Source organism: Coffea arabica, chromosome 6e, assembly GCF_036785885.1.
Source record: "Coffea arabica cultivar ET-39 chromosome 6e, Coffea Arabica ET-39 HiFi, whole genome shotgun sequence".
NCBI lineage: Eukaryota > Viridiplantae > Streptophyta > Magnoliopsida > Gentianales > Rubiaceae > Coffea > Coffea arabica.
In genome coordinates, this window is record NC_092321.1 from 11,067,463 (window position 1) to 11,093,577 (window position 26,115).

The 26,115-nt window shown below is 35.9% G+C and overlaps 3 protein-coding genes and 1 pseudogene across 3 annotated transcripts; 1 reads left to right on the forward strand and 3 right to left on the reverse strand.

The window, feature by feature from the left end:
- Positions 1-4,869: 4,869 nt before the first annotated feature.
- LOC140009504 (zinc finger protein 7-like) lies at positions 4,870-5,949 on the forward strand. The gene has a single exon (XM_072055232.1). It carries the CDS (start codon positions 5,230-5,232, stop codon positions 5,719-5,721), a length of 492 nt encoding a protein of 163 aa, XP_071911333.1. The 5' UTR covers positions 4,870-5,229; the 3' UTR covers positions 5,722-5,949.
- Positions 5,950-15,988: 10,039 nt separating this feature from the next.
- LOC113694976 (CASP-like protein 2C1) lies at positions 15,989-20,211 on the reverse strand. The gene is made up of 3 exons (XM_027213919.2): positions 19,934-20,211; positions 19,705-19,822; positions 15,989-16,403 (listed from the first exon to the last, which is right to left on the reverse strand). The coding sequence occupies exons 1-3, from the start codon at positions 20,071-20,073 to the stop codon at positions 16,152-16,154; spliced, it is 510 nt and encodes a 169-aa protein (XP_027069720.1). The 5' UTR covers positions 20,074-20,211; the 3' UTR covers positions 15,989-16,151.
- Positions 20,212-21,242: 1,031 nt separating this feature from the next.
- LOC113697455 (xyloglucan endotransglucosylase protein 1-like) lies at positions 21,243-22,888 on the reverse strand (annotated as a pseudogene).
- Positions 22,889-23,818: 930 nt separating this feature from the next.
- Positions 23,819-25,159, reverse strand: LOC113695236 (xyloglucan endotransglucosylase/hydrolase protein 22). Its single transcript, XM_027214258.2, has 3 exons — positions 24,734-25,159; positions 24,469-24,662; positions 23,819-24,377 (listed from the first exon to the last, which is right to left on the reverse strand). The coding sequence occupies exons 1-3, from the start codon at positions 25,025-25,027 to the stop codon at positions 23,981-23,983; spliced, it is 885 nt and encodes a 294-aa protein (XP_027070059.1). The 5' UTR covers positions 25,028-25,159; the 3' UTR covers positions 23,819-23,980.
- Positions 25,160-26,115: the final 956 nt, after the last annotated feature.

The following is a 26,115-nucleotide window of genomic DNA, read 5'->3' on the forward strand; positions in this document are numbered from 1 at the left end:
CACTCATAAAGGAATAAACCCAAAAAAAAAAAGGGAAAAAAGAATGCAAGCAAGGCCAAAATGGAAAATTTGAAAGATGGGGAGGACAAATATTCAGGAGACTGGTTCCTAAACAAAGTCTTCTTTTATGAACAATTTCATTATATATTGCGTAGGAAACCAGTCTGATAAGCACAATTGTACACGTTTCCATCTAATATGTTCGGTTTTCTGAACATACATTTTTTGTTGGATAAACACTACAAAGATCATTAATATCTCAAGCTACCACCACACTGGTTCCTTTTTCTTGTGGTGGTGTAACGCAGAGAAATCGCTAAGACAGGCAAAGCTACCACCCCACTGGTTTATCAATGTTCTTTTAATCACGATGCTTGTTTTTGTTCAACATTTTTTGTTCTCAAATCTAAATCATATAATCACTGGGGTACTTTTTCTGTGTTAGAAATTACTATTGTTCATTAAGAACCTTTACCACTCTAGCCAGAACTAGATATGCTGACATACTCCAGCATTTTATACTTGTGACTATATGTGGAGAGTCATTTCATGTGGCCTAGTTAGGTGCAATAGCGACTAAATTGATGTTGACAATAGTAGGAGTTTTGGATAGCAACTATGGAACTAGCGTGTCCATTGATGAAATATGACTATGCTACTTATCTTTTCTCCAATGCAACTTGTTTCTAGGAAGTCCTTATGCCGAGATGTAATTAATACTGCAGTTGAATTTTGGTTTTCTTGATGGCATGATCAAAGTTGGATTAATCCTACTGAAACCCACTCAAAGTTACGCTTACTTGAAAATCCATCTTTGTAAACTAAGGCACCATTGGGATGGAAGAGAAGGGAAGGAGAGAAGGGAAGGAAAGAAAAGAAAAGAAAAGAAAGGAGAGTAGAGGAAAACTTGAGTTCATCCATCTTATTTGAGTTATGAAAGCAAAAGAAAGAAATCTATCACGCATTAATTATGTTTTTATCTATAATTTAAAAGTCTAATTTATAAACACATGATAAGGTTTTTACGAAAATTTAAAATTTTCATTGATTTTGGTATCTTTTTCCTCCATTTTCTGCCCACTTTTGAATGGAGAGTAGATTGACAAAGAGTAACAAAATCTTGTCCCTCCCTTTTCCTCCTAATCCTTTTCTTTTCCTCCTCAAAAATCAATCCAAACATCAAAAACCTTAATTACCCCTCTATTTCCTTTCTTTTCCTTTCCTCTCCCTCCCATTTCCTCAAAACAAACAAATAGTGCCTAAATTAACCAACTATTGATCTTTATTTGTGCTGTCATCTTATCAACCATCCGTGCATGAAAATTTATTAAGCAATCATGTTCACTCATGCAGGCAATGTCGTAATACTCATCCTACCCCATCAGAATTGGCCATCATTGATGGCACCAAATCTTGGATAAAAGCACGAGAGAATTGATTCTGATCTGTTTTATGACACACCCTTGTAGCCAAAATAAATACTATCAATGTAATGCATCCAAATTTCAAAAAGAAGAAAGTTGAACAATGCATAGAAGACCAAAAGTGTCCTGGTGGGGGTTGGGGGGCGGGGGGACCCTCCTTTTTTAAGTCATGGGATGGCAGCGAAGCAACACCACAAAAGCAACATGAAGAGATACTACAAAGTCGAGTTTCAACTTTCAACATCAGGAGCTGCACCAGCACACATATGCAATTTCAACAAAGAGTAAGAGATGAGCCTTTATCTTTTCACAATCTTATTCATCGTGTTTCAACCATTACAGTCTTACTTCGAAGTTTACAAACTCCAATACTCGAGAGAAGCAGGATGAATTGGGAGATGAACAGCGCATGTATATGACTTAAACACAGTAAGAGTCATTATCCACGTGTAGATAGAGAAGAGAGGAGAAGCGAAGGCAGTAGTCATGAGTCATCATGGGTCAGACCTTCTTCCATGATGACCCCATAAATCTTTAAAAATCCGACACAACACAAACATGTCCACCACACATCTCAGTTTTTAGTTCCTACATAGGAAATTCCATTTCTAGATGCAAAAACCACAGGCTCCCCACCGCATCATCACCGCTTCTGTCTAAATTTTGCCATTTCCTCGGTCTCCCCCTCTCTCAAGTCTCAACCCCAAGATAGAACCAGGGCCTTAAACGGTTGTCAGTCTCTACTGCAGCATGTTTGCTTTGGTTACATTAAAATATATATGCACATTTTCTTAAAATGAAGAGAAGGCAATTCCTAGCAATTTTACTTCATTTGATTATTTTTGAGCTTGCAAAATGGGGTGCGTCCATAACCATCGATCATGCCAGCAAAGAACAAGAAAAGGATTGTTTTGGTGTAAATTATTCGTAAAGATAAGGTCTGAGACATGTGCGGTGGGGATTAATGAAGTACCAAGAAGAGACATGCCTTGGAATCGTTGCATATAAATAAATAAAAATGGTCTTAACTTGGAATTAATGTTTCTGCCTTGGAATCTTATGGCTAAGTATATTCCAACAATTTGTTGCGTCTCAGATTATGTTGTGTCCGCTAATAACGGACAATGGTCACCGCAATTATAGCCGACAGCCAAGATTATGTTGACGTGATTACAAAACGTTACGTTATCTTTATTATTTATGCTAATGCAGGAAGCCCATTCTTTAGAATGAATTATTCAAAGGGAGCAAATTCTGCCATTGTTTTTCTGCGTTACTTCGTATATACTTGTTTCTACAGTGGAAATAGAGCATTCCCATGTGCTTGGCTCAGTTACCTTCACTACTAGTGGGTTTAATGAAATGTCAAATTTGAGGGTAGAGAGATTCATTCGAGATGTGATGCAGGGTAGATAGACAGCTTAGTCGTCCGTTAGGCTCTTAGCCATTACATTTATATATATATATATATATATATATATATATATATATATATATATATATATGTATGTATATATATATTTCCAAGTGGTTCATAGGCTGTTGATTTAAGATTGGTGAAACAATAGTACGTAAGAGGGGCAGTCCAATCAAAATTGAATTTTTAGTGGATCAGATTAATTAAGTTACAAAATAATTTTGAGGCGGTCAGAGCTGATGACACTATGCAAAATTAAATGTATTAATTGCTTGACTTTATACACTAACAAGAGATTGTTTATGCAGATGATTTTGGAACAGATTGGTTGACAAATAGCGCTAGCCGTACGTTAATGGAAAATGATACAATCTAAAAATAATTTTAGGTGATCCAAAAAAATGTTTAGCGTATGGCTCCTTGCAAGCACCTGTATGGTATTAGTTTTATATACTATGCAAAATATTGTCTGCCAATCAATGTCTCTTTTATCGGGAACTTGGTGTTACAAAAAAGGATAAAAAATCTTAGCGGCCACTGAACAACTGGTCAGATCATATTTTGACCATTAAACTATTTTTCGTCAGTAATTGATCACTAAACAACTTAATCAGTAAACTCGTGACCATTTAGTCGATAATTGCTCTTAATCTGTAAAATTAGCAATTAATCTGTGAAATAGGGTCGCGTAATTGTTGGACAAAATTACCCCGTACTTTGCCACGTGTATAGCTAATTTCGCAGATTAAGAACAATTATCGACGAAATGGTCACGTATTTACTGATTAAGTTATTTAGTGGCTAATTACTGACGAAAAATAGTTGATGGCCAAAACATAATCTGACCAATAGTTTAGTGGCCGTTTAGGTTTTTTGCCCAAAAAAAATTAAGCACTTTTTTTTTTTTTTTTTTTGCATAGAAGACGAAAGAATGCAGGCATATTTACATCATCTTTGGATCTGAAGAAAAAATTGTAGTACTAATTTATAGTACTTCAGTGGTTGCCAACTGTGAAATGACAAGAGGCTGTTAAGTTTGACTCGAGGAGTGATCGTAAGTATTGGTTTCAAGATTACGAGTATAAATTTGTCCCCTGTCGACGGCTAAACTATTCTTTGGAATTTCTTTATTGCTAATCCATGCTGATTCAAAGGTATTAGCTCCAGAAACATGAGGTCTTCCTTGACAAATCAAAACTAATCATTGGCGACAAACTTTTGAGGCAATAATTTAGTACTAAATTAATCAATCAAGCTACATGTATTCAATTAACTGAAGGCTTGGACCTCCGTGAAGGAACAATGAGATTCGTTCCAGGAGGGAGATGAAACAAGAATCGCCTTGATCAGAAACATATGCATACTTGCGAGGACAAGCAAGATGATTCGAAGATGGAACCCCATTAGCATAGTCAATAGTGGAGCAAACCTAAAAACGTACTTTAATTGCAAGAAGAAGTGAGTTGGGGAAAATTATGTGAGGTGCATTATTATATTGCGTAATTGGTCTAGTCAAGATGGGTTATCTTAATCACTTTCATGTACTTTAATTGGAATTTTAGAGCAAGATCTCAACTCCTCTCTCTGTCCTAAGTAAACAAAGGGTGGCAAGCCAAAACGAAGCCATGATTGGACCCATGATTAGATGGCCAAAATCGATGTATTCATTATTAGACTACAGAAAAACAAGTGAGACATGTAGAAACAATAAATAATTATCACGTAGTATATCTGCAAATCTTTTTCATAATCCTTTATTCAAATACTGTTTTTTTTTTTAAAACTACAAAGCAACTATAGAATTGCAAGAATTTTTATGGACCGACAAGGGAGTTGGAATGCTGCCATTAATGGACGCGACAACCATTTGATTCATCCACTGATATTTGCAGGTATTTGTCTCGATCTCTCTCACTCTCATGTGGAAAATAATCCAATCTCCTCCATTTTTGAACTCGAGACCTCCTATTAATCTGTGGCTTCAGGTACAGTAAACCTTAGCACCCCATATGATTCGATACTAGTATACATACAACACAGAACATACATGCATACTTCCCCTCGTCCACTTTATATCTAATCTAATCCAATTTTGTAGTTTTCTGCTCCTCTTTTCCTTTCATAGATTGCTTTGATTTTTCCTTGACATCCTCTTTCACACACAACACACACTTGACATTTTCTATATAACGTCCTCTCAACACGCTTTACTTACCTACCTCATCAGCTATCTCTTATCTCTGCTAGTCTTCCTAACTATGTCCGTTGCATGAACTCCAATTTCTTCTCTAGAGTTTCTTGATAAAAAATTTCAAACCTTATCCCATATTTCTCTAGTACAAGTTGAATTTTCTTCTTGTTTTTCTTCTTCCTTGACAAATCTTAACCATGAATTACGAACCAAGCACGGCCCTTAACTTGGGTCTAACCAACAATGACCTCAACCTGGACCTAATCCTAGACCGATCAACATCTTCCTTATCCTCATCTCCTCTAAATCCATCAGAACCACGGGTTTTTTCTTGCAACTATTGCAGAAGGAAGTTTTACAGTTCACAAGCATTAGGAGGCCACCAAAACGCTCACAAACTTGAAAGAACCTTAGCTAAAAAGAGCCGCGAGCTAAGTTCAGCTGTTCGGCCGCATTCGGGCTCTAGCAGCCGATCAGGGTCCGTTTCTAGTGCTCCAAATCACGTTCAGCCGCCCATCATGGGCCACGATCATCACGGGTATAGGCGATTTACGAGCGATACGAGCTATGGAAGAAGAGAGATGGATTACGATTCGAGGATAGAAAGCCATCATTGGAGCAGTAGAGTATATAAGCCTGAAAGTGTGCAAGAAGATTATAGCCAGATTGATTTGTCTCTGCGGCTGTGATTTTTTCCCAAGAGTTTATCTAGATGTAGTACTCTAAATTTTTTTTTTTTTTTTTATATATTTTTTATGCAGCATTAAGTTTGTGTCTTGTCGAGGTATCTATAAATTAATTCAAGAAGGATTCAAGACAAAATGCTTGATATGAAAATTATGGAAGGTTATGCATCTTTTTGCAAGGAAGTTTCTAAAAATAGAAAGTAGAAACTCCATGCATGAAACTTGGCATTATTGATCTGAAACATATATATGATGAACCATTATTAGGGATTTTTACCCCACAAATTGCATTGAGAAAATACTAGTGACTTTTAATTGTCAATTTTAGATCCGCCCGATAGGCTAGAAGGATTGGTTGAAGAATAATATTCGCGTTAAAACTTTTAATGCAAGAAACGTGGAATTTAGCTATAATTAACAAGATGGCTTACATCTTTCTGGATAAACAGGGGAAGGAGAAGTAAGGCATAAAACCTGCCCTGCACTGCACGTAGCCAGGGATGTTCCTATATCTTATAGACCACTCCGCCGGTAGCTTAAATTATTTATCAGAGCAAGCTTAGCAAATCAACATAGTGTTTTGCCTTTGTCTAGACTTTCTTTTTTTTTTCTTTGTTAGCTCTCTGTCTGGAAGTTTTCATATCTAAAGTACGCTTTTTGGTACTTAATACATTGTCGAATGATTTCGGCGTGCTCCAAAATTGATATATTTCAGGGTCCACTTGATTCATTACAAAATGCTACTTGGCATGGATCCATAAGATTTATTTGAAGGAGGTACGATGTGGTTTGATCCTCAATTTATGTGCAGCGAATCCCGAGAAAAATGCGACTATTGAGACTTTTCCTACTTTATAATTTCATGATATTCTTGAAGTTGATACGGATGCTATTGATAATCGACATGAGAGAAAGAGAGAGAGAAAAAAAGAAGAAGAAGGATTAATGTCGTTTTGCGTCCTTTGAGTTTGCATTGATTCTACTTTTGTATCTTTAACTTTTCTTTTAGATATTTTTTTTGCACCCTTTAGTTATCGAAGTATCTCAAGTTACCTCATTCACTCATTTCATATCGTGAATAAAAAAACATACGTACGTGTTGATTCATTTTCTCTCTGTCTCTGAAATCAGTTTAAAATTTGTTTTTTTAAGAGGAAGAGTTATTTGGTATTTACGCACATATTTGCTTGCACACTTTCGCTAAGAACATGCAAAACTACAGTCATTTTAGGGCGCAAATTTTTCAATGCAAAAATCGAAGGTTGAGGGAGCAAAGTGTTTAAAACCAAAGTTCAAGGTGTAGCTGAGAATATTGGAATTGTTAAGCGCGTAAAGTTCAATTAGTCCAAAAATTGGCTGACGCTGAGAACAACTTGACAAGATTCCTTAGAAAATGATATGGCAAATAGAAATTGCCTGCCGATATATTCACTGGTCTACTCATCTAAGCCATCGACTAATCAACTTTTTCTCTTCTTTTGTACAACTTTTGTATGGTTCAGTAGGCAACCACAAGGAGAAAATGAAACGAGAGATGGTTCTTTTTGTCTCCTTCCAGCAGCCTGACGACGATGTATTCACAGTATCCTGCGTATAATAGAGTTAATTAAGCCTCACCATTCGAGTGTATTTAAAATTTGACCAACATTATCTATGAGATTTCCAGTGATCGCTAACGACGACGCAGTAGATAAACTATGTTTGAGCGAGAACATTAAACATGAAGCACAATTATATAGGGCAACATGCTTGATTAAAAGGTCCTAACCCACAATAATAATTCAATACCATAATATATATAGTTCGACTTTCAGTTAATTTCTTGATTGCTTTCTCTTGAATTTTACTCGTATGCTCGATGGAGTCAAATTATTCATGGAGCTCTTTCTGAAACACTCTAGCTGGAGGATTGTTGACACTTGCAGAGATGGTAGCGTCGTGCTGTTAGACTCTCTTTTTTTTTAAAGTTATTCTTTTCAATAGAGAAGGGGAGATTTGAGATTGAATCCAATACTTACAATTCTTTCTTAGTATCTCAAGCTTAGCCACCTGCGAAGATGGTAGTGTTTGTGCTGCTAGGCTTTGATAAGATATAATACAGTTTGTCTTCCTTCCTTGTGACTTGATGATAAGGTCTCATTCTTGTCTCCCACAATGGTTTTCTACAACTTTTACCCGGCCGGCTGATTCTTGGATTCACTTTCTCACTGCCTCCCAACAATCTATACGTAGCTTTCACTTGAGGCGACTATATAAGAGTTCTAAGAAATTTAACAGATTCAGATTGAAGGGTTTTATCATTCGACTAGCTCAATTTAACATGAGTTGAATTCTTTCTATGGAATTTTTTTCCCCGTATTCTTCAGCACCACGTAGGATTTCGACATCAACAGTCCTACAACGGAAACGTAAATAATTTGCATACTCCAAAAGTTTCTTATTTCAGGAGTCTGCAATCAAAACATCTTGAACACAAACCAATCATTTGTAGCTTATTGATCAGTCGGCTAGTTCGGAAATTGGAAAAATCCAGCTATAGCTTCTCCAAACTGTAATGCATGGACGTGTGGCCATGTAATGGGAAGACAAAATGGAGGAAGACCGCTTTCCATTGTGTCTGATTCTTGCATTTAACATCTTTGGTGGTCCTCGACAATGGCGACGGATTCATACGTCTAAAAAACTAGCATTTGTGGTCCTTTACAGTTTCCCTTCTTATCTGCATTTATAGGGCCCTCGATTTTAACGTCGCCCGTAATAGGATTGTTTGATTCCCATGAAATAATTAAGCTAAATAAAAATAGAGAGATTTCACATAATATCTAAGTGTTGTGTCCCCTTGTGCAAAGAAATAGTGCAAGTCAAAAATGAAGGAAATAACAAAATAAGAAAGAAAGCTTCCATGCATGAACTTCGGCCAAAGGGCCTACGTTGTTCCTCAGCTTTTTTTTTTTTTTTCAATTTAATCCTTAATATTTGAATGTCGACTTAGATTTGTCTCTAAAGTTCCTTTACAAATCAAATGGACCCTTCTAACAAAGAATATTATTCAAATCGATGGCTCATCTATATAAATACTATAAACACTAGGATGACCAACGAAATGAATATTGTGAACCAGTAGTTACTCACTACTACATCAATTAGTCGAAGCATAATTTCATGGTTCGAAATTTTTACTAGCATGTGTATGAATTTGAGGGTACAAATAGTTTGGCACCAAAAATGAATTTTGAACTGCATCATTTCAACTCAAAGTGAATGTACAGGGGGCTTAATTGCCTACAACAAACACTAATCTGCTAATGTAGTGCCATTTAGTTCTATTATGGGTGAAAATTACTTTTAACGATATTGTATGAGCGTTAATAAAATAAGAAAGCAATGGTTAAAATGTCAGATCCATATATACATCAATTTCTCTCTTGACGCCAAGGTGCAAAATTTTCGCGTTGTGATGTTTGGGGGACTTAATAGGACCTTTTGATAGTTTTATAAAATAACTAATCCTTTTGAAAAAGTTCAAGGATCTTCAGGATAATTTATCACAAAAGAATTAGTTACTATTTTTTCCCCCTCTAAGGTTTCAAAAATGGATAGACATTTAAAGTGAATGAATACCAACATCATACAAATGAGGTTAGTCAAGAAGTAGCCTTTGTTCATCTATAACTGTCAATGTTCTTGGATCATAATTTTTTTTTTTTTTTTATCATTCAGTTTATAACTTTTGATTAATTTAATTTTAGTTTTTTATATTCTAAAAATCATAACTAGCAAATAAACTCGGATTCGAGTCAACCCATTCACATTAGGCACTCTTAACACAACTAAACTGACAATTCCGATTGTATCCATATGGGACACATTAAGGTTGATTAATTACAGCAAAATCGGGGACTTACAATCAACCTTTTCCAAGCAGCTTGTTCCATTTAAGGCTGTAGGGAGTTGCTTTCAATCATCATTTTGTCATGCTCCCCGTCCAATGCAACCGCTGAAATGAGAATATATATATATATATATATATATATATATATATATATATATATATATATATATAATCGATGTAGCGATGACACCATGCATGTCAAATAATGCGGCAAGTATCAATTATGCAGAAAGTGTTTAAGAATTAAAACATGGAGATGATCATGCTTTAATCCTTTTTTACTGATTAAATTGGCTTTACTAAGAAACAGGATACATAGAGATGCAAAAGTGGTATACATGACATAGATACACAGCTTAATCTGCATTAATTTTGATGTGATTCTCCTAATAAGGTGTTCTAAATTATACACTGGCGTATTATAACTTTCATTATTTCATATACGTATTTAATAGCTGCCTTCACCTCAAAACTAAAATCCCTTTTTAAAAAATAGAATTGAAATATTAGAATCCGATTAACTCAATATTTCAAATAGCATTATTAATAACACTCCATCTTCTCTGTAATTCTCATGGAACCACATGAAGAAAAAGACTGCAACAACATTATCTTCTATATTAAAGTGCAAAACATATTTATCCTCACGGAAGACGTACACTTGTGATTTGACTTAACATCGTCCGGTGCACAAATTACGAATATACTCTGCCAATTTGCCAGCAATTTCAAGTAGCCAATTCGTACTTCTATTACTGCGGAAGTCATCAATTTGAATACCAACACTGTAATGGTGTTGCTTTGATCACTAGAAATTAGATAAGACATAAAAAAAAAAAAAAACTTGTTTCACCTTGTTAAAGGTGCATTATTGGGAATATAGTGCCAAATTTAGTCTCCCCACAACATAATTTTCTCAATGCTTGCAGGCTGTTCGTTAGACACTTGAACTTCCAGTCTTAAGTAAAGATGTCCTTTGTGTACATCCATTCTTTTGTTTTCTTGTCTGTTTGATCTTCGTTGTTCTTCTGATTGAAATGTGCTAAAGGTGCAAAGCGTCACCTGACTTTCCAAAACTGGTCAAACGCTTCCTTTTGTTTGTCTCTGTGGGCTCTGTGTGTGTATGTGTTTTTTTTTCTTTTTCTTTTTTGTCGTGTTTATATCACATATGCAGTAGAAAGAACTGTGATAACCTGTAAAACAACTATTCTCAACCTAACTTCTTGGTATCTGTCTCATTCTTCATCAGAGCCTAAGATATTGTTTAATCCAAATTCAGTATTATTTTTTGGCTACCATGTCTGGTTCTGAAAACTTGCAATTTATTTTTCTCACGCAGGGAAATAATGGTAGTAATCTTCAAGTTTCCCACACGATTGGCAAGCTGGTAGCGTGGCAAGGTAAACCAATGCTTTTTCTTCGAAAATACAACCATGGAGTATATCCCATGTTTCTGGAGCAAAAGAACAGAATCTAAGCAATGTATTTGACTTGCAATTTGAATACTACAGCTAATATACCTGATTTAGAATATCATTATGTTTTCAATTTTTGCAAGCAACAATACGTTACCCAATAACGTCAAGAGCGATCATCCTGCAGTCTAGTGGTGGGCAAATCAAAGATTATATATTTTTTAACATAGAAAATTCACAATCATTTAATGCTTCCTTCTTCATTAAATGGACGCCCACCGTTCCTTTAGTCCAAGAATGTGCCCTGATCACTTGTATACTTCACAGTTTACTTGTAAAACAAGTATCGGCTCTAATTTAGGTCAAAAAAATCTGTGGACTTATAAGTTGTATGGTTCTCCCAAGACTTAAACTTGTGACCACGTTTATTTAAGGAAATGCATTATTTTTGTTCTTCCAATTTTTATATGAAACAGTCCCCTAGGCTTTGCTTAAGAGCTATCAAATCCAATTTAATTACTAGAATTTAAGTCGCTTCATATGTCGAATATACACACCAAGATTTTTGTTTAGCATTTTAAAGCTTTGAGTTTCAACATTTTGCACTTTCTACCTAAGTATTTGAACTAGACCCACTATAACCTAGTTACGAATCATTCATATAAAAGTAAGTGTCATACTTTTAAGATTTGTATGTATGGTGTGAGATCAACATTGAGCAACATGGTGTTATCTCAAGTTAAAGTAGGACGAACATGGTGTTGTCTTTTGAAGCTGAAGCCTTGCAACAGTTGTGTGCTAAGTTTTATGCTAAAGCTAGGGTAGGCAAGCTTTGATTGTCTAATTTGCCGTCAATATTGTAAATTTGTGACCAAACTTTTTTCTTGTAAGCCATAAACAAAGAAATGATGTGATATTAAATCAACATCCAACTCAGGCAGCTGATCGATCATCACTTTAATAGTTTCCTTAGGGTAGTGCCTCTTACCTATTCACCCCACTATTATCAGGTTCTCACCTCTGATTTTTGGGTTAATTCCACTTTGTCCCCCCAAATTTTGGACGATTACCCACTTCAGTCCCTAAACTTTAAAATGGGACACTTAAGTCCCTAAACTTATAAATACCTCCCACTTAAGTCCCTAAACTTATAAAATGTGACACTTAAATCCCTAAACCCTTATAAAATGGGACACTTCGACCACCAACGGCATTCAGGATTTGTTAACAATTTTCCTTAAATGGGATGTATTTATAAGTTTAGGGACTTAAGTGTCCCATTTTGAAGTTTAGGGACTGAAGTGGGTAATCGTCCAAAGTTTGGGGGGACAAAGTGGTATTAACCCCTGATTTTTTATGCGATGAACTTTTAGCACATGAGGACGTTAAACTAGTTCAGTTTAGCTACACCACATCAATCAGACAATTTAACACGCAACAGATGCATATGTATATATGTATATATATATATGGGGGCCAACCCTCAATAACATCACTTCAGTTTTTGTATGGTGCTCTAAAACAATAATGTTCGTTCAAGTTCTCTTAGAAGGAGGAAAGTACTGAACCAAAGTCTTCATCATCAGTCTTTCACGGTCGTCCGTTATATAGTGCAGTTCATGTTAGAGCTTCTTGTCTTGTCTTCTTTAGCAAGCTGTGTTGTAATTCCTCGTGAGCCAAGATTCTTGATTGTATATAAAGCTAAAGCTGCCATGACGTTTTGAGTTAGACAGCCTCCTAGCAGAATTTACTCTCCGTAGTTTCTCATAAAATTTAAGGAAAATTTTGTGATGATTATTTGCCCTCCCTCTATCAATGATTGAGTTTTTTTTTTTTTTTTCATCTTTACTCATTTTTAGTACTTTTCATTATGCAAATTTTCGACGTCAACTAGTAATCTGTCCTCAAAAAAATATTTTCTCCTATCAAAATTGGCATTTTTTTTCTCTCATTGGAAAAATTAAATACTTCCTGAAAAGTGGTCTCTCGAACGTGAAAGCGGCTAGAAGTCATTTATGGGATTACAAGCACATCAATAATATAAAGACACCAAGAAAGAAGGTAACACCGTTGAAAAATGTAATGGTGGACCAGTACCATCTTTCCCTCTTCCTAATCTTTTTATATATATCCCCAACAGAAGGAGAAACCATCTTTCCATCTTTTTTATATATACCATCTTTCCATCTTTCCCTCTTCCTAATCTTTTTATATATATCCCCAACAGAAGGAGAAACCAAATAAACGAAAAAACAAAAAAAGGAGAAAGAAACTCTAACTTGATGTGCTTGTATTTGGTTGTGAGGAAATTAAAGGAGATTCCTTTTCTAGTATGCCTGAAATTTCTCACACTTTCCTTTCCTGGAAGTTTGAGCCCAGCAAAATTTGCCGGACTCTGACCAAAACTTAGCTACGTACACAAGTTTGATGACTACTGAATAGTTACTACCATTTTTCCTTTAGTATTTTTGTAGTCAATTAAGCATGCAAATGCAAGAAACGATAAAAGTCTTAAAAGATTGTGATGAAGAACTAATTCATGGTTGTCTAAAAAATGAAGCAATTGGCACATCAATAAGTAAAGAAAGAGAAACCATGAAGAATTTGCGTCTTTCCAATCTAACACTGTCCGATCCACATCGGTTGATCGATAACCTTGACGTACTTTCTGACAATATTATGTCGTCTAATCAACGTCCAACTCAGTCAGAAGGACACTAAATGGACAGGATTTTAGCTTATCTTCGAATTTACCCAACCCAAAGTGCACATAGCAATGTGTATTGCATTAACTGAAAATAGAAGTGTTCATGGACAACAAATACAACTTTATGCTGTCTTATATATTTATCTCGAATAAAAGTTGAAGTGTCACGGGTTGGCTTTTCATTGTCCCACAAAGTCGTGCGGCACTAGCAAACTCGAACACAGAAGGTAGGAGATGGAGATATACCAGTTTAGCCTTCCTGCCAAAGCGTATGATCAGACACAACCAAAAGGTTTTGAGGTAAAGAAGGAAAGTTAAGAGAACTTGGGAAGCCCTTGTATTGCAAATGGAACTCCAATCCACACGAACGATTACAAATGAGAGGGGTCTTGGCCATAACCTCTAGAGCATTCTAAACAATTATCAAGTTGCTATACAAAGCCTCACCTCTAAAACCTTGTATACGACTCTAGATCCTATCGTCTATTATGTACGAGCTCTAAGCATTTCCACAGTGTTCATGAAGAGAAGTATAGAGGATTCCAAAATAATCTAGAAGAACCTCTGTACAACTCGAACATAACCCTTATACTTCTATCAAAAGCTCTACACATTGGCCATAACCTCTATGGCCTTTCATTTATTTGTTTCTCGTAGCAACAAAATCATTACCGGACTTGACTTTTTCTAGCATGACCATGAGGTAGTGCATGTTGGTGGTGCCTTGTTAATTTGGATACTGGTGGACCGTGTCATAAGAAACCTCCTTTTGTGTCCATTTATCTAGGTACTACTATGACCAAATTTCTTGCCAAACATATGACCGATTAACACCATGATCGAAAGTGAAGTTCATGCGCAAAGTTAGTTTTCAATATGAATACAGGACTTGACAGCTTTACAATTCTTGTTACCTGATCTGTCCGTTTTACTTTTAAAACAAGAAGAGTCAAATTGCGGATGACATGTATTACCATGAATTATTGTTTGTTTTTTCTGGTTCAAGACAAGGCCCCAAGTCTTATGAGGGGGAAAGGAGAGAGGAGAGAACTTGAGAGACAACAAAAAGACCTTATGGTTTCTTGGCTGATATCCATACCAGCTAAGTTAGGTCCGGGGACACTTTTTGGCTTTTTGCGTCTAGTGAGATAATGATGTTTGTTAAGTATTCCTCTTACCTTGAAATGTGATATATAAATTGTAACTGAAAATTTTTTCTGCTTTTTTTCTAAAAAAAATTATATTAGAGAAGGGATGATATTTAAAAAATACAGGATAGGAAGGGAGATTTCTACTTGGCTTCCATCATAATGTATTGCATGATACAAAAATTTTCTCAAATATTATTTTACTTATATCAGAAATATATTTTTTAATTAATTAATTATTATTTTTATTTCACATATATTACATTAATGTACGTGATCCTCTCAACCCTGCTTCAATGGGTTGCCAAGAAATCGAAACTATTGCATATTTTGGGCCCAAGGAGTTGCATGAAAGAATTCATGCATCTGCACAACCCAGTATTCGGAGCCCGGCAAAGTTGCACTTCGGAAGCTTTCTTGCTCTTTTACATGGGCTAGATGTCTCCATCCAGACTAAGGGATGAAGGTCCAACACCCTGCTTTGTCTCAAAGATATCCCAAGTCTTCTTTGCTGTGTTATCCATAACAGCAGCTGTAGCAATTTTTTAAAAAATTGAGACTCCGTTTAAATTAACTGTTTGAATATCAACTGTTTGATGAATCTGCATCATTATCAAACTCTCTTTCATTTTGTCGTTTTCACTAGCATCCAAAGTATGTGCTACTTTAGTGAATTGATGTAACCCACATATTTTGAGATGGATTTTCATTTATTTATTTTGATCAAAAATTACACCCTACCTTCGTTTTGAGTTTCTGAACTAAACGAATAATATTAGCAGTTGCCATATCTTCAATTTATCATACTTTTGGAACCACTCTAATGGATCCCGCAGGAAAATAATCAGCAAAGACCTTTCACACTTTTAAATGTTGATCTGATTTTGGAAGAGAGCATACGATGTTAAGAATCTACAGGAATAGACTTTTCTATTCTTTTTTGTTTTTGTATAACAAAAATGTAAATGTGCAAAGCTAGTTAGTTTTAACCTTTTAATTAGATTAGGGTGGCTATCAATAGTTTCAAGCAGAACGACCAAATTATGGAAAAAAAAAAAAAAAAAATCTGGGGTACGTCATCGAATGGTACTATAAAAAAAAATGCTAATGAAGTAAACTCGGAAGAAGTAGAAGAGAAAACAGAAAAAGAGCCATCAACACACACAATGCCAAATTAATCGGCGGCTTGTTGATTGACCCCATAACATTATAATGTAGCTTAGATTATTGTCTTTAATCAGCATAAGCAAACAGATACCAAAGCATATGACTTACTGGTGCTTCAATTGTAGGAAGTGTTTTGGAGAATACAATCTAAAAAGACCGTATGCAGAGAGCGATGAAATGACAGCCATTACAAGGCATGCAGCATAACCACACATTAAAGCTCCACCAATTTGGATGCAGAACCTCGTGTATCTGTCGCATACCTTCATCCACCCAAAATTACTCTGGCCGCTTACTGCAAAAACACAGCCCTGAAGAGCTGCTGAGTTTGCTGCAAATACAAGGTATGCCACTGCCTGCCAATTTGTGCATGAAAAATTCAGATCAAATAATTGGTTCTCTCGTTCGAGAATTCAATCTTTCTACAAAATGATATGAACGCGTTCATCATGGACACTGGGCAGGTTATTATACTTTTTACAATATTTAGCGTTCATCTATCAAAATTATTGTACTTCTCGAACTATTTAGTCTATACAGATAACATTTGTATTTTTAGCCAATATATCATATCATAAGAAGTATAAAAAGGGGAGTTGGCTGATATGAGTGCAATAGTGATGGTCCCGTATGGGCACCATCAGTAGGTGGCTAAACATGGAATTTCACATCTTTGTTTTGGTGTTGGACAGATTGACTTGCTTAACATATACGGTGGTGGTGTTAGCTTACGTGGAAGCAATTGGGAGCTTCTGAAGTTGCATGTCTTGCATGTCTTTGTTAAAAACGGTGCAAATGTGCTTTAGACAGGTGGCTAAATTTGAAATTTCACCTTAACATATTAGTATTGTATAGATTGAGTTTACTTTACTTTTGTTGCCTTATTACGTGGAAGCAATTTGAGGCTTACCCATTTATTTTAATTTTTTTGTAATCTCATTTAAATTCATTTTTACAAATTAAGTTATCAATTTATACCACCCTTTACACTCATTATTAGCTTAAAATATTTACTTATAATGTTCAATAAGCCTGATTATCAATTTTTTTTCATCCGTACTCTATGTCACAAAATTACATACTATTTAATAATTGATCAATAAGAATATAAAAATTTGAACTAAGTACTATAAAAGTTAACATAAAAATTTAATCCAAAAATTTTGAACCCCTAGCATTTTTTTCATGTATAAATTTAAATTTTCATTTTGGAAAGGTAGGAAAATAGGCTAAAATTTGTCATAAATTGGTAATGCTAAAAAATGAGCAAGTTAACAAACTAAGAGAAAATAAAATGATAAAATAAAATCAACAAATAATAATAATAATAATGAAACAAAAGTAGTTAACATCCTGACAAAATGAAGAATCTGAAAAAAAAAAAAAAAGGGGTGGAGAAAGAGAGAAGGTTTGGGAGAAGACAATTCTAAATGATTTAATTAGATTTGATGAGTTATCCAATAAAATTAAATGGGTATTATTGGGTAACTCATTTTATACTCATATGCAAAAATTTAAGATACGCATATCCATCTATTCATAGTCGAGTATGGGTAAATTTAGTTAAATAGGTTTGTTTGTCATCTATAGTTTTGCAATAGCTGTTGACATTAGTTTTCTACCATGCAACCACCTATTTTTGTTAATGTAAATAGTGGTTTTGTCTACAGCTCTTTGTATGAGCTTTCTATCCTGTAATGACCAATTTTTGATAATGTACAGACTGCTACAAAATAGTGTGCCTACGTATCCTGAACTACCACTCTTTCATCATCAAATTCGCACACACCCACCCACTCTTAACTCCACACACACAACTAATAACTTCACAAAAAACTGGGCACCCTCATGCATCGCATGAGGCACAAATAAACTAGTATATATATATATATATATAAAGAAGAATGATTCACATGTACCATAAAATAATATAAATGCATATCAATACATGTATCAGATACAATAACAGTGTACATTCACACCTAATACGATCGTACATGCCCCGATTCCGTTAACCACATCCATATGTACGTTCATGTCAAGGTTGCCGGCAAGCTGTGTTCCCTCTGTTGGTTTTTGTTTGCACAAAAACTTACTATGTCTATATGCCTAATTCTAACCGCTGATAAGAATAACGAGGGAAATTAAATTACGTAAAAGATGCATTTCTTTTTCTCTTTTAGAGCACTTGATTTTTATTTTTAATTTTTTCAGAGTAATAGATATGAAGATATTGTTAATAAATGGAAAGGCTTGAGTGGAAACAGTACTAGGCTTAGACATTTCCCTCTCAGTTCTAGTGGATAATCCCTCCGACGATTGTCAAATGCATGCACCGGAAAATGACATAAGTGGGGAAGTTAGAAGTTAGAACAGATACAATGCCATTAATTCATTTCTTGATGGGGAGCCACCATCCAGCAATTATTGGAGTTGGGATTCGGGAAAAATGTTTTAATTAATGTACTAAGCAGCTGTTTCATTAAATTCTGGTATGGTCACAACACTGTTGTCGATGAACCCTACGGCCAGCAGCTTCAGTCTAGACTTAATGCGAAAAGAATCATGAGACTGTGATTATGTTTGGTTCAGTAGCTTTTATACTGTTATACTTACTCTGCAATGGAATTGCATCGTGATTATGTTATTCTGCGAAGAGAATCATGAGATTATGGTCATGTTTTCCAACTACATTTGAGAATGAAAATTGCTGTAATTTACATTGAAATTGAAAGGGGTTCAGTCTTATTCGACTGTTAGATGAAATTATCCATTTTATCCTTTACAGATCAACTTGTTTTATTATTATTTATTTATTTATTTGCAGATCCACTTAAATCTGATTTTTCCATCTTAATTTGAGACATCAATCGTCAAACTAAACTAAAGCTGTAAAAATTGATGCTTCTTCATTAAACTGAGATCGTAATTCGATAATAAATCTGCTTCCTATTAATGGAAGTAGAACCTATTAGACTTGTGGACCAATCAGTACTGGGTTGTAGAGTTTCTGAACAGAAGGAAACTCGAACTTATCAAAAAATAAAAGTAAAAAAAAAAAAAAAATGGAGACGAGGTTATGTGTATATCCAGGACGAAGAAAATGTTTAAAATATCTTATTGAAGAATCAAAATATTCTTAACAAGTGTGTATGTCACATGAACATAATCTATCGAATGTTCAACTTTCAAACAGGCATACAAGAAAGTTTAGATTTACCGATCAATGTTATTCAATTCATTCTATTTCTTTAGTTTTGTTAAATAATTTACCCCAAAAAGATAAAAAAGAAAGTCATGTTAAAGATGGTACATAATTATTTTAATTACGTGTATGTCCATCTATCTCTAAGGTGACTATTTGAAATATTATTGAGAATAGTTAATGTAGTACATATTGACGGTATAATGTACGTGTGAGATAAAAAAAATAATTAAAAAAAATGTGTTAAAAAATATATATATAATTCAAAAAAATAATTTTTGGACAAGTAATTCCTATCCAAACACACCTGCTTCCACACAAATCATTCTTTCACCCTCAAATTAACTTTTCAAAGCAAATTCCAAGGGCAGTTTTTGCATGTCTTACCAATATATAGAAGAGGCTGTATATCCAAATGCTTGCATTTATATTATATAAACTGAAAAATTTACCTGGTCCAATAAATAACCAAACCAAGCCAGATTTTTGTCCATTTGGGGAAAGAGACGACTTCTTAATATGTGGAGCACATTATAGGCAGCAGCAGCCGAGTCGACCCACACCAGAATACTGAAAAACATGGATATCAACAACCTCGTCACTAAAAAATGATCATCAGCGGAGATTATTTGCACATAATATCTGTTGGAAAGAAGGGGGTTGGGGAATGAAAGAACTCACGACAAAGCATTGAGGTCCCTGAAGGAGGCCTTTCTGACTATGGAGTAGAAGAGAAGCTTAGTTTGTGAATCAAAAGCCACCAGACAAGCGGTCAGAACCAGTAAGGACGTCGCAAAGAGCCTAAGAACCAAAGTGTCCATATCTTGCTCACTAAATATGAGCTTGGAGTATTTTTTTTTGTTTCCTTATCTTACTAGGCAGCTGCTTGCGTTCTACCATTTTATAGTACTATTATTAGCATTTTCTCTTTCTTTCTTTTCTCTCTCTCTCTCTCTCTTTTTTTTTTTTTAAGGCAAATGAAATGGGAAGGAAGATCGCTCATGAAGGGAGACTTCTGGTTATTGAAAGGTACACGTGAAGATGGGCATCCCATATTCAAGCTATATATACTAATGAGGAATTATAGAGATTGATAGCCGACTGATACCCACCTTTCATTTATGCATCTCAACCACAATTGCTGATTGAAAGGGAATATCGAATTATTTATGGGAAACCAAAATTAGCCTTGCCCGACTAAGATATAAAAAAAAATTATGAAAAGAAGGCTCATTTCATTTGTTACGAATCTTTTGTCCAGCTCTTTATCTCACTTCCTTTTCCAACATCTTCGCAAATTTTCTTTTCATACTTTAAAAAATTATGCAGTTTGAATTAGAACTCATAGTTTCAAATGGTAAAATATGATATAAAGAGGGGGGGAGGGGGAGGGGGAGAATGTAGATCTCCTATTTCAAGAAATGACTTGAAATTAATTTTTGCTATAGTTCTTTTACTGGACCTGATACGGTAAACTTTGAAATGGATGTCTGGCATGCAAAACTTTACGATTGACCCTGATTTTTCCTCTCTTCAGAATCGTCACAACCTTGCACTTGATCATAATCTACTAACATGATTTATGTCAGTGTCGTGAAAGTTCAACATTTCTTGGGTCCAATTGCAATTCTCAGAAGTATGGGAGTCAACCTGCGAACATTTACAGTTGAGCTTGGAAGCCAATGTGCATGACCAGAAAAGGGGGGACAATTTATGAAAAACCGGTTTCCAAGCATAACTTGAAGTAGTCTTGATCAGCGAAAAGGAGACCAAGAAACCTTTAGCTTCGACTACCGAAAATGCTCGATGCATCTCTAAAGATATAGGGTTGGAGTGAAGACGACGTCAGATAGTTAATGAATTAAAGTACCTTAATTATTTATGATATAGAAGTTAAACAAAAAGGACATTAAGCACCTGTTTTCAATCATTCTAGTTTAATCAAATCCTTCAACAATGTATAGGAGTGCGGTTTAGTGGTCCTAATCAATGAGGTTAAGTGCATGTCTTTGCCATACAGAGGATTTCATGTCAAAACAATATACTCTCGAGTTCATATTACATGTCATATTCATCGTGCATTTATGCTACAAGAACTTCGAGGACGACAACAAAATTTTAGCACGAAACACCACTTAAGAAAGAGATTAACTAGAAAGCAAAATTCGGCGGTGGAAACGAGTATCAGAATGGACATATTCTTTCAAGAGATGGCCCTGCACTCTGGTGGAAATCCCTGTGGAAAACGCTTTGCGTCAGTGCAATAATTGTAGATCATGTAATTCTTTTCCACCCACCTTAACCTCCTTTCACCGAGTGGATCCAGCTGCTCTGACAACCACGGACTATAATTTGGCATTGATGAAACGCAAGAAGGTTTTGCAGAAGCCAAACTGCAAGCACTTGCACTAAAACCTCTGTAGGAAGCCATAAATGGTGCTTGAGTCCAGTCAATCTTCACCAGCCCCCCTCTTGTGGCCCACTCATCTGCGTTCCATAAACTTGAATATAGCCTCATTGGCTGGGTTTTCGGAAATGCAACACCTATGGATTCCAAGTTCTTGAAAACCCTGATGGGAATTGTATCCACAGAGAAGCTACGACAGAGGCATTGATTTCAATCATATAGCATTACTTAATCAATTCAGAATTATTAAGTACGTTTTCTTGGATTAAATTAAAGACATATTACAGTACTTACACAACAGCTGATGGATTCCAGTGCACTGAATAAGTGTGGAAATCAGCAGTTGGATCAAACCAGAAGTAGAACTGCTGTTCTCTTTCGCCTTTGCCCTGAGTGTACACATTGGTATGAAGTATATAAGGTTGACCGCTCAAATTTCCCAGAAACTCAGTCTATTTCATCATGGATCGGTCCAATTGATGACAACTGCCAAAACATTAACACGAATTAAAGAATATGCTAAACTTTTCTGATGAATAATTTGGCTCACTCAAACATATATCAATTGGTCTTAAGCTTACGTAGTAAGCAGTGACAGTGCCAGCAGAATTTCCAGGGACTAATTTGAGCTGCATATCAATTTTCCCGAATAAATACTCTTTCTTGGATTGGAACCCTGAGCCAGAAATGTTATCCAAGGATAAAGTAAGAAGCTCCCCATTGTCGAGTATCTTTCCCCTGGAACCTCCCCAGGTTATGTCAAAATCTTGATAGAAATTATTAGCAGAAGCCACCATTGAAGACGTGACTATTGATAAAGATATCACCAGAAGAAATGGAACATTAATCAAAGAAAGTGAAGCCATTGATTAACACTTCGTTCAACCGAAACAAGTACAGTAACTGTATTAGCGTTCAGAAGGGAAAATGAAGCCCGTTACTGATGGTTCAATTGCACAGAGGTTCCAATCTATAGAGAATTGAATGGTAGCATCGGGAAAAAAGGTAGCTCTGAAAACTCTGGGAAAAAGTCACCTAGAAATGGGAGTATAATATTTGTAAGTTGTGAACAGCTGTGGAGATAAGCATATAAAGCATAATTTTTTTTTTTTTTTTTTTTTTAAAAAGGGTCTGTTCTAAACATCTAAAGACTTGCATTGATCCCCACTGTGGATGGTCATCAAAGCTGTAAGCTGTTGTCGACTCATAAGACTACTAGTAGGAGTATTATCTAAAGAGAGAGTGTCTCGATATTGGAGATTGTTTCTTTCTGCCGACTCAGCTTCTTCTCTGAAGCTCTGAAGTCATGCATGCAGAAGTTGAGGAGTACGTGTCATGTCTTTGTGAGCTGCTCTGTTTTGTGTTGCAGATACACCTTTTTTTTACAGTATAAAAAGACAGATCATGTCCATACTCCATCTAGAGCTTTGGGTTGGAGAATCATCAACCGAAAATTAAACAAAGAAATCAGACAGAGTAAATATTGGAAATGACATCATTTTGGACAAAACTACGGGAGTTCAATTATATACATAGCTTGGAGGTCTGGTAATTACAATGTGGCGTATGCTTCATGCCTGGTTTTGTGTCATGATTGGAGTTTAATTTGAGCATTTTGGGTTTCATTTTCATTTTCTTCTTTCTCGAAATCGGTTGATGTACCAGAAATGTCTCGAAGGTCGTCCGTGAAGTCGGTACTAAATCCTTCTGATTGTTGGATTTCGCTTCGTTGTTTTCTTTTTAGTTCGTGTGAACTAGAATGCGAGTTATCCTTTTTAACAAAAATACGAGTATTATTTTAACAAATACAATGAAGCGGGGGAAGTCGGCTTGCAGCAGTTCAACTCATCTTCAATATGCAATTGTGATTGTTGACATCCTCAATATACACTGTAGACACATCACTTGCCCAGTGGAATTTAAATCACTTGCCCAGTGGCAATATCATCATTACTTTTACGCGTTGAAATCTTTATGAACTTCATTGCTTTTGACCCTTTTTCAAATCGATCATATGGACCAGAGATTTCTTTTTCAATAAGGGGGATTCTGATTTCTGAATCAAGGAAGAAGGGAGACCTCTGTTTGCTGATACATTCCCTACATATTGCATGCTACTGTTACCATACTGGGTTTTTATTTCAGTTGTCATTCTCCAATTTAAAAAGTAATCAATTACTTCCGTTTTATTTCACAAATTCATATTTAACTCCACGGTACATTGACAAAAAGTGTAGTGGACTAAATGTCGATAAATGTACCAAAACTAAAGAATCAATTCGGGGGTTATTAACTATGGGAGAAGTAACAGACACAATTTTTTAGGCTGTGGAGTTGTTGGCGATGCATTCTGGAGGGAAGCCCTGAGGAAAACGTTTGGCATCTGTACAATAATTGTATATCATGTAATTCTGCTGCACCCATTTCAGTCTGGCTTGACTGGTGGCATCAAGTTCCTGAGAGAACCATGGCTTTGTGGAGTTTGATCCACAAGAAGATTTCCCAGAGCTCCATACACAAGCATCGGCCTTGAAATCTCTCAAGGAAGCAGTAAAGGGAGACTGTGACCAGTCAGTCTTGACAAGGCCGCCTCTTGTGGCCCAGTCTTCTGCATCCCATAGACTAGCGTATACCTTCATCGGCTGGTTCTTCGGATATGGGATCCCCCTTGCTTCCAAATTCTTGTACACTCTAATTGGTGTGCCATCAACATAAAAACTATAAAAACGAAAACAAAGACAAAAGGTTGGTTAATTAAAAAGAATAACAAAAGGCTATGAAAAATTTCGTTAAGCATGTCAAGACTTACAGGATTGAACGGGGATTCCATACAATGGAATAGGTATGAAAATCAGCAGTGGGGTCGAACCAGGCGTAGAATTGTTGCTCTTTATCTCCCTTGCCTTGAGCATAGACATTAGTGTGAACAATATAAGGATCGCCACTAAGATTTCCCAAGAATTCGAAGTCTATCTCATCGCGGGTTGAACCTGGTGAAGATAACTGCATGTTCAACAAAAAGTTAATAAACCAAGTTACCAAAATATGTAAATTTTGATGAAAGATGAACTTACGTAATATGTTGTGACGGTGCCAGCAGAGTTGCCAGGGACGAGTTTGAGCTGCATATCGATTCTTCCAAACAGGTACTCATTCTTGGATTGTACGCCTGATCCGGAGGCTTTGTCAAGGGAAAGGGTGAGAAGCTTCCCATTGTTGAGTGTTTTGGCACGGCCATCGCCCCAGGTGACCGCAAAATCTTGATCGAAGTTGCCAGCCAAGATAGATTGTGAAGAATTGAAGAAGGCAACAATTATCAGCAGCAAAAATAAACTAGGATTCCAAGAACAGCAAAAATTAAAAGCCATTAGTCGCGATTCTAAAAGGGTTGTTAGTGTTGGATAGGATCAGGGATATGGTAGGCAATTGACTTGTTGCTATGAAGTCTGTTTCAACTTAATTGGACAGGATGAGTCCTGGCTTAGCCTATATATAATAGACAAGGAATGGTTTTGGTGGCCGGTGTAAACTGAATAGAATTTAAGACAAGGAAAGTCCCCTCAAGTCAAGAGGTTTGGTGATATTAGCAATGGGCTTAACAGCTGGCATATGGTTCGTGGCCACTATTGAACTGCCTTGGCCCCAAGTCCCAATCCCATGGTCTGATGTGTCACAATTTGGAAGCCTTCCAAGTTCCAAGTGGACATTTTGAGTAGCACTAAGTAATCAAAGTCGAGTCATCATCAAATTAACACATCATCAAGAAAACAATGAATGAACTTCACACATCACACACGGTTTCAATGAGTCTGGATTGTGTGCGTGGGACAAATTCAAGAATCAAGAGCTCCCTGCTTAGTACGCTGTTATTTTAGCCCTTCACGGGGTCGGCATCACCGCGGACTAGTGCAGGCTCTAAAATCTAAAGGGCTTGCAAAATTTTCATCTAGGAACTTCTGCTGGCCCCTAGGAACCTTTTTTTTCCATTTTTTTAAAGGAATGGCCCCTAGGAACCTTAATGGAGTGAATGATTATGTGCTCCATACAAGAATTAATCTATTCACAACGTGAGTTGTCATAGCCACACGTCGCTACATGTTTGGATTTTCCTAGGAAAATTTTTTCAACCTGGAATGTTTTACTAGCACAATGGATAATTTTTTTTTTTAATGATATGTATAACCTACACTAACCTGATCTAAGGAGAAAAAGAATTGACAGAATTTTTTCGTCGAAGAAATTCATAATTAAATGACAAAGTAAAAAGTAAGGGTTGAACTCTTGACCTCCCGTCCCACTTGGACATTTACCAACCACCTCTTGCTGTTGGCAGCACAATGGATAATCGATCATGTCTCAGAGGTCAACACGGAAGAAAAAGCAGTATATAAGTTGCAGCATCTGGGAGAGGCTTAACTGGATGGAAGGATAAGTGTGTTAGGTGGCACCTCGATCC

Excerpts from the sequence above, each read along its gene's own strand:
- LOC140009504 (XM_072055232.1), top strand. The coding sequence starts at position 5,230 with ATGAATTACGAACCAAGCACGGCCCTTAACTTGGGTCTAACCAACAAT.
- LOC113694976 (XM_027213919.2), bottom strand. The coding sequence starts at position 20,073 with ATGGACACTTTGGTTCTTAGGCTCTTTGCGACGTCCTTACTGGTTCTG. Across the intron at positions 19,823-19,933 it reads AGGGACCTCAATGCTTTGTC|TATTCTGGTGTGGGTCGACT; the intron begins GTGAGTTCTTTC and ends CATGTTTTTCAG. Across the intron at positions 16,404-19,704 it reads TTGGTTATTTATTGGACCAG|GCAGTGGCATACCTTGTATT; the intron begins GTAAATTTTTCA and ends ACAAATTGGCAG.
- LOC113695236 (XM_027214258.2), bottom strand. The coding sequence starts at position 25,027 with ATGGCTTTTAATTTTTGCTGTTCTTGGAATCCTAGTTTATTTTTGCTG. Across the intron at positions 24,663-24,733 it reads GCACCGTCACAACATATTAC|TTATCTTCACCAGGTTCAAC; the intron begins GTAAGTTCATCT and ends TTGAACATGCAG. Across the intron at positions 24,378-24,468 it reads TGGAATCCCCGTTCAATCCT|TTTTTATGTTGATGGCACAC; the intron begins GTAAGTCTTGAC and ends TCGTTTTTATAG.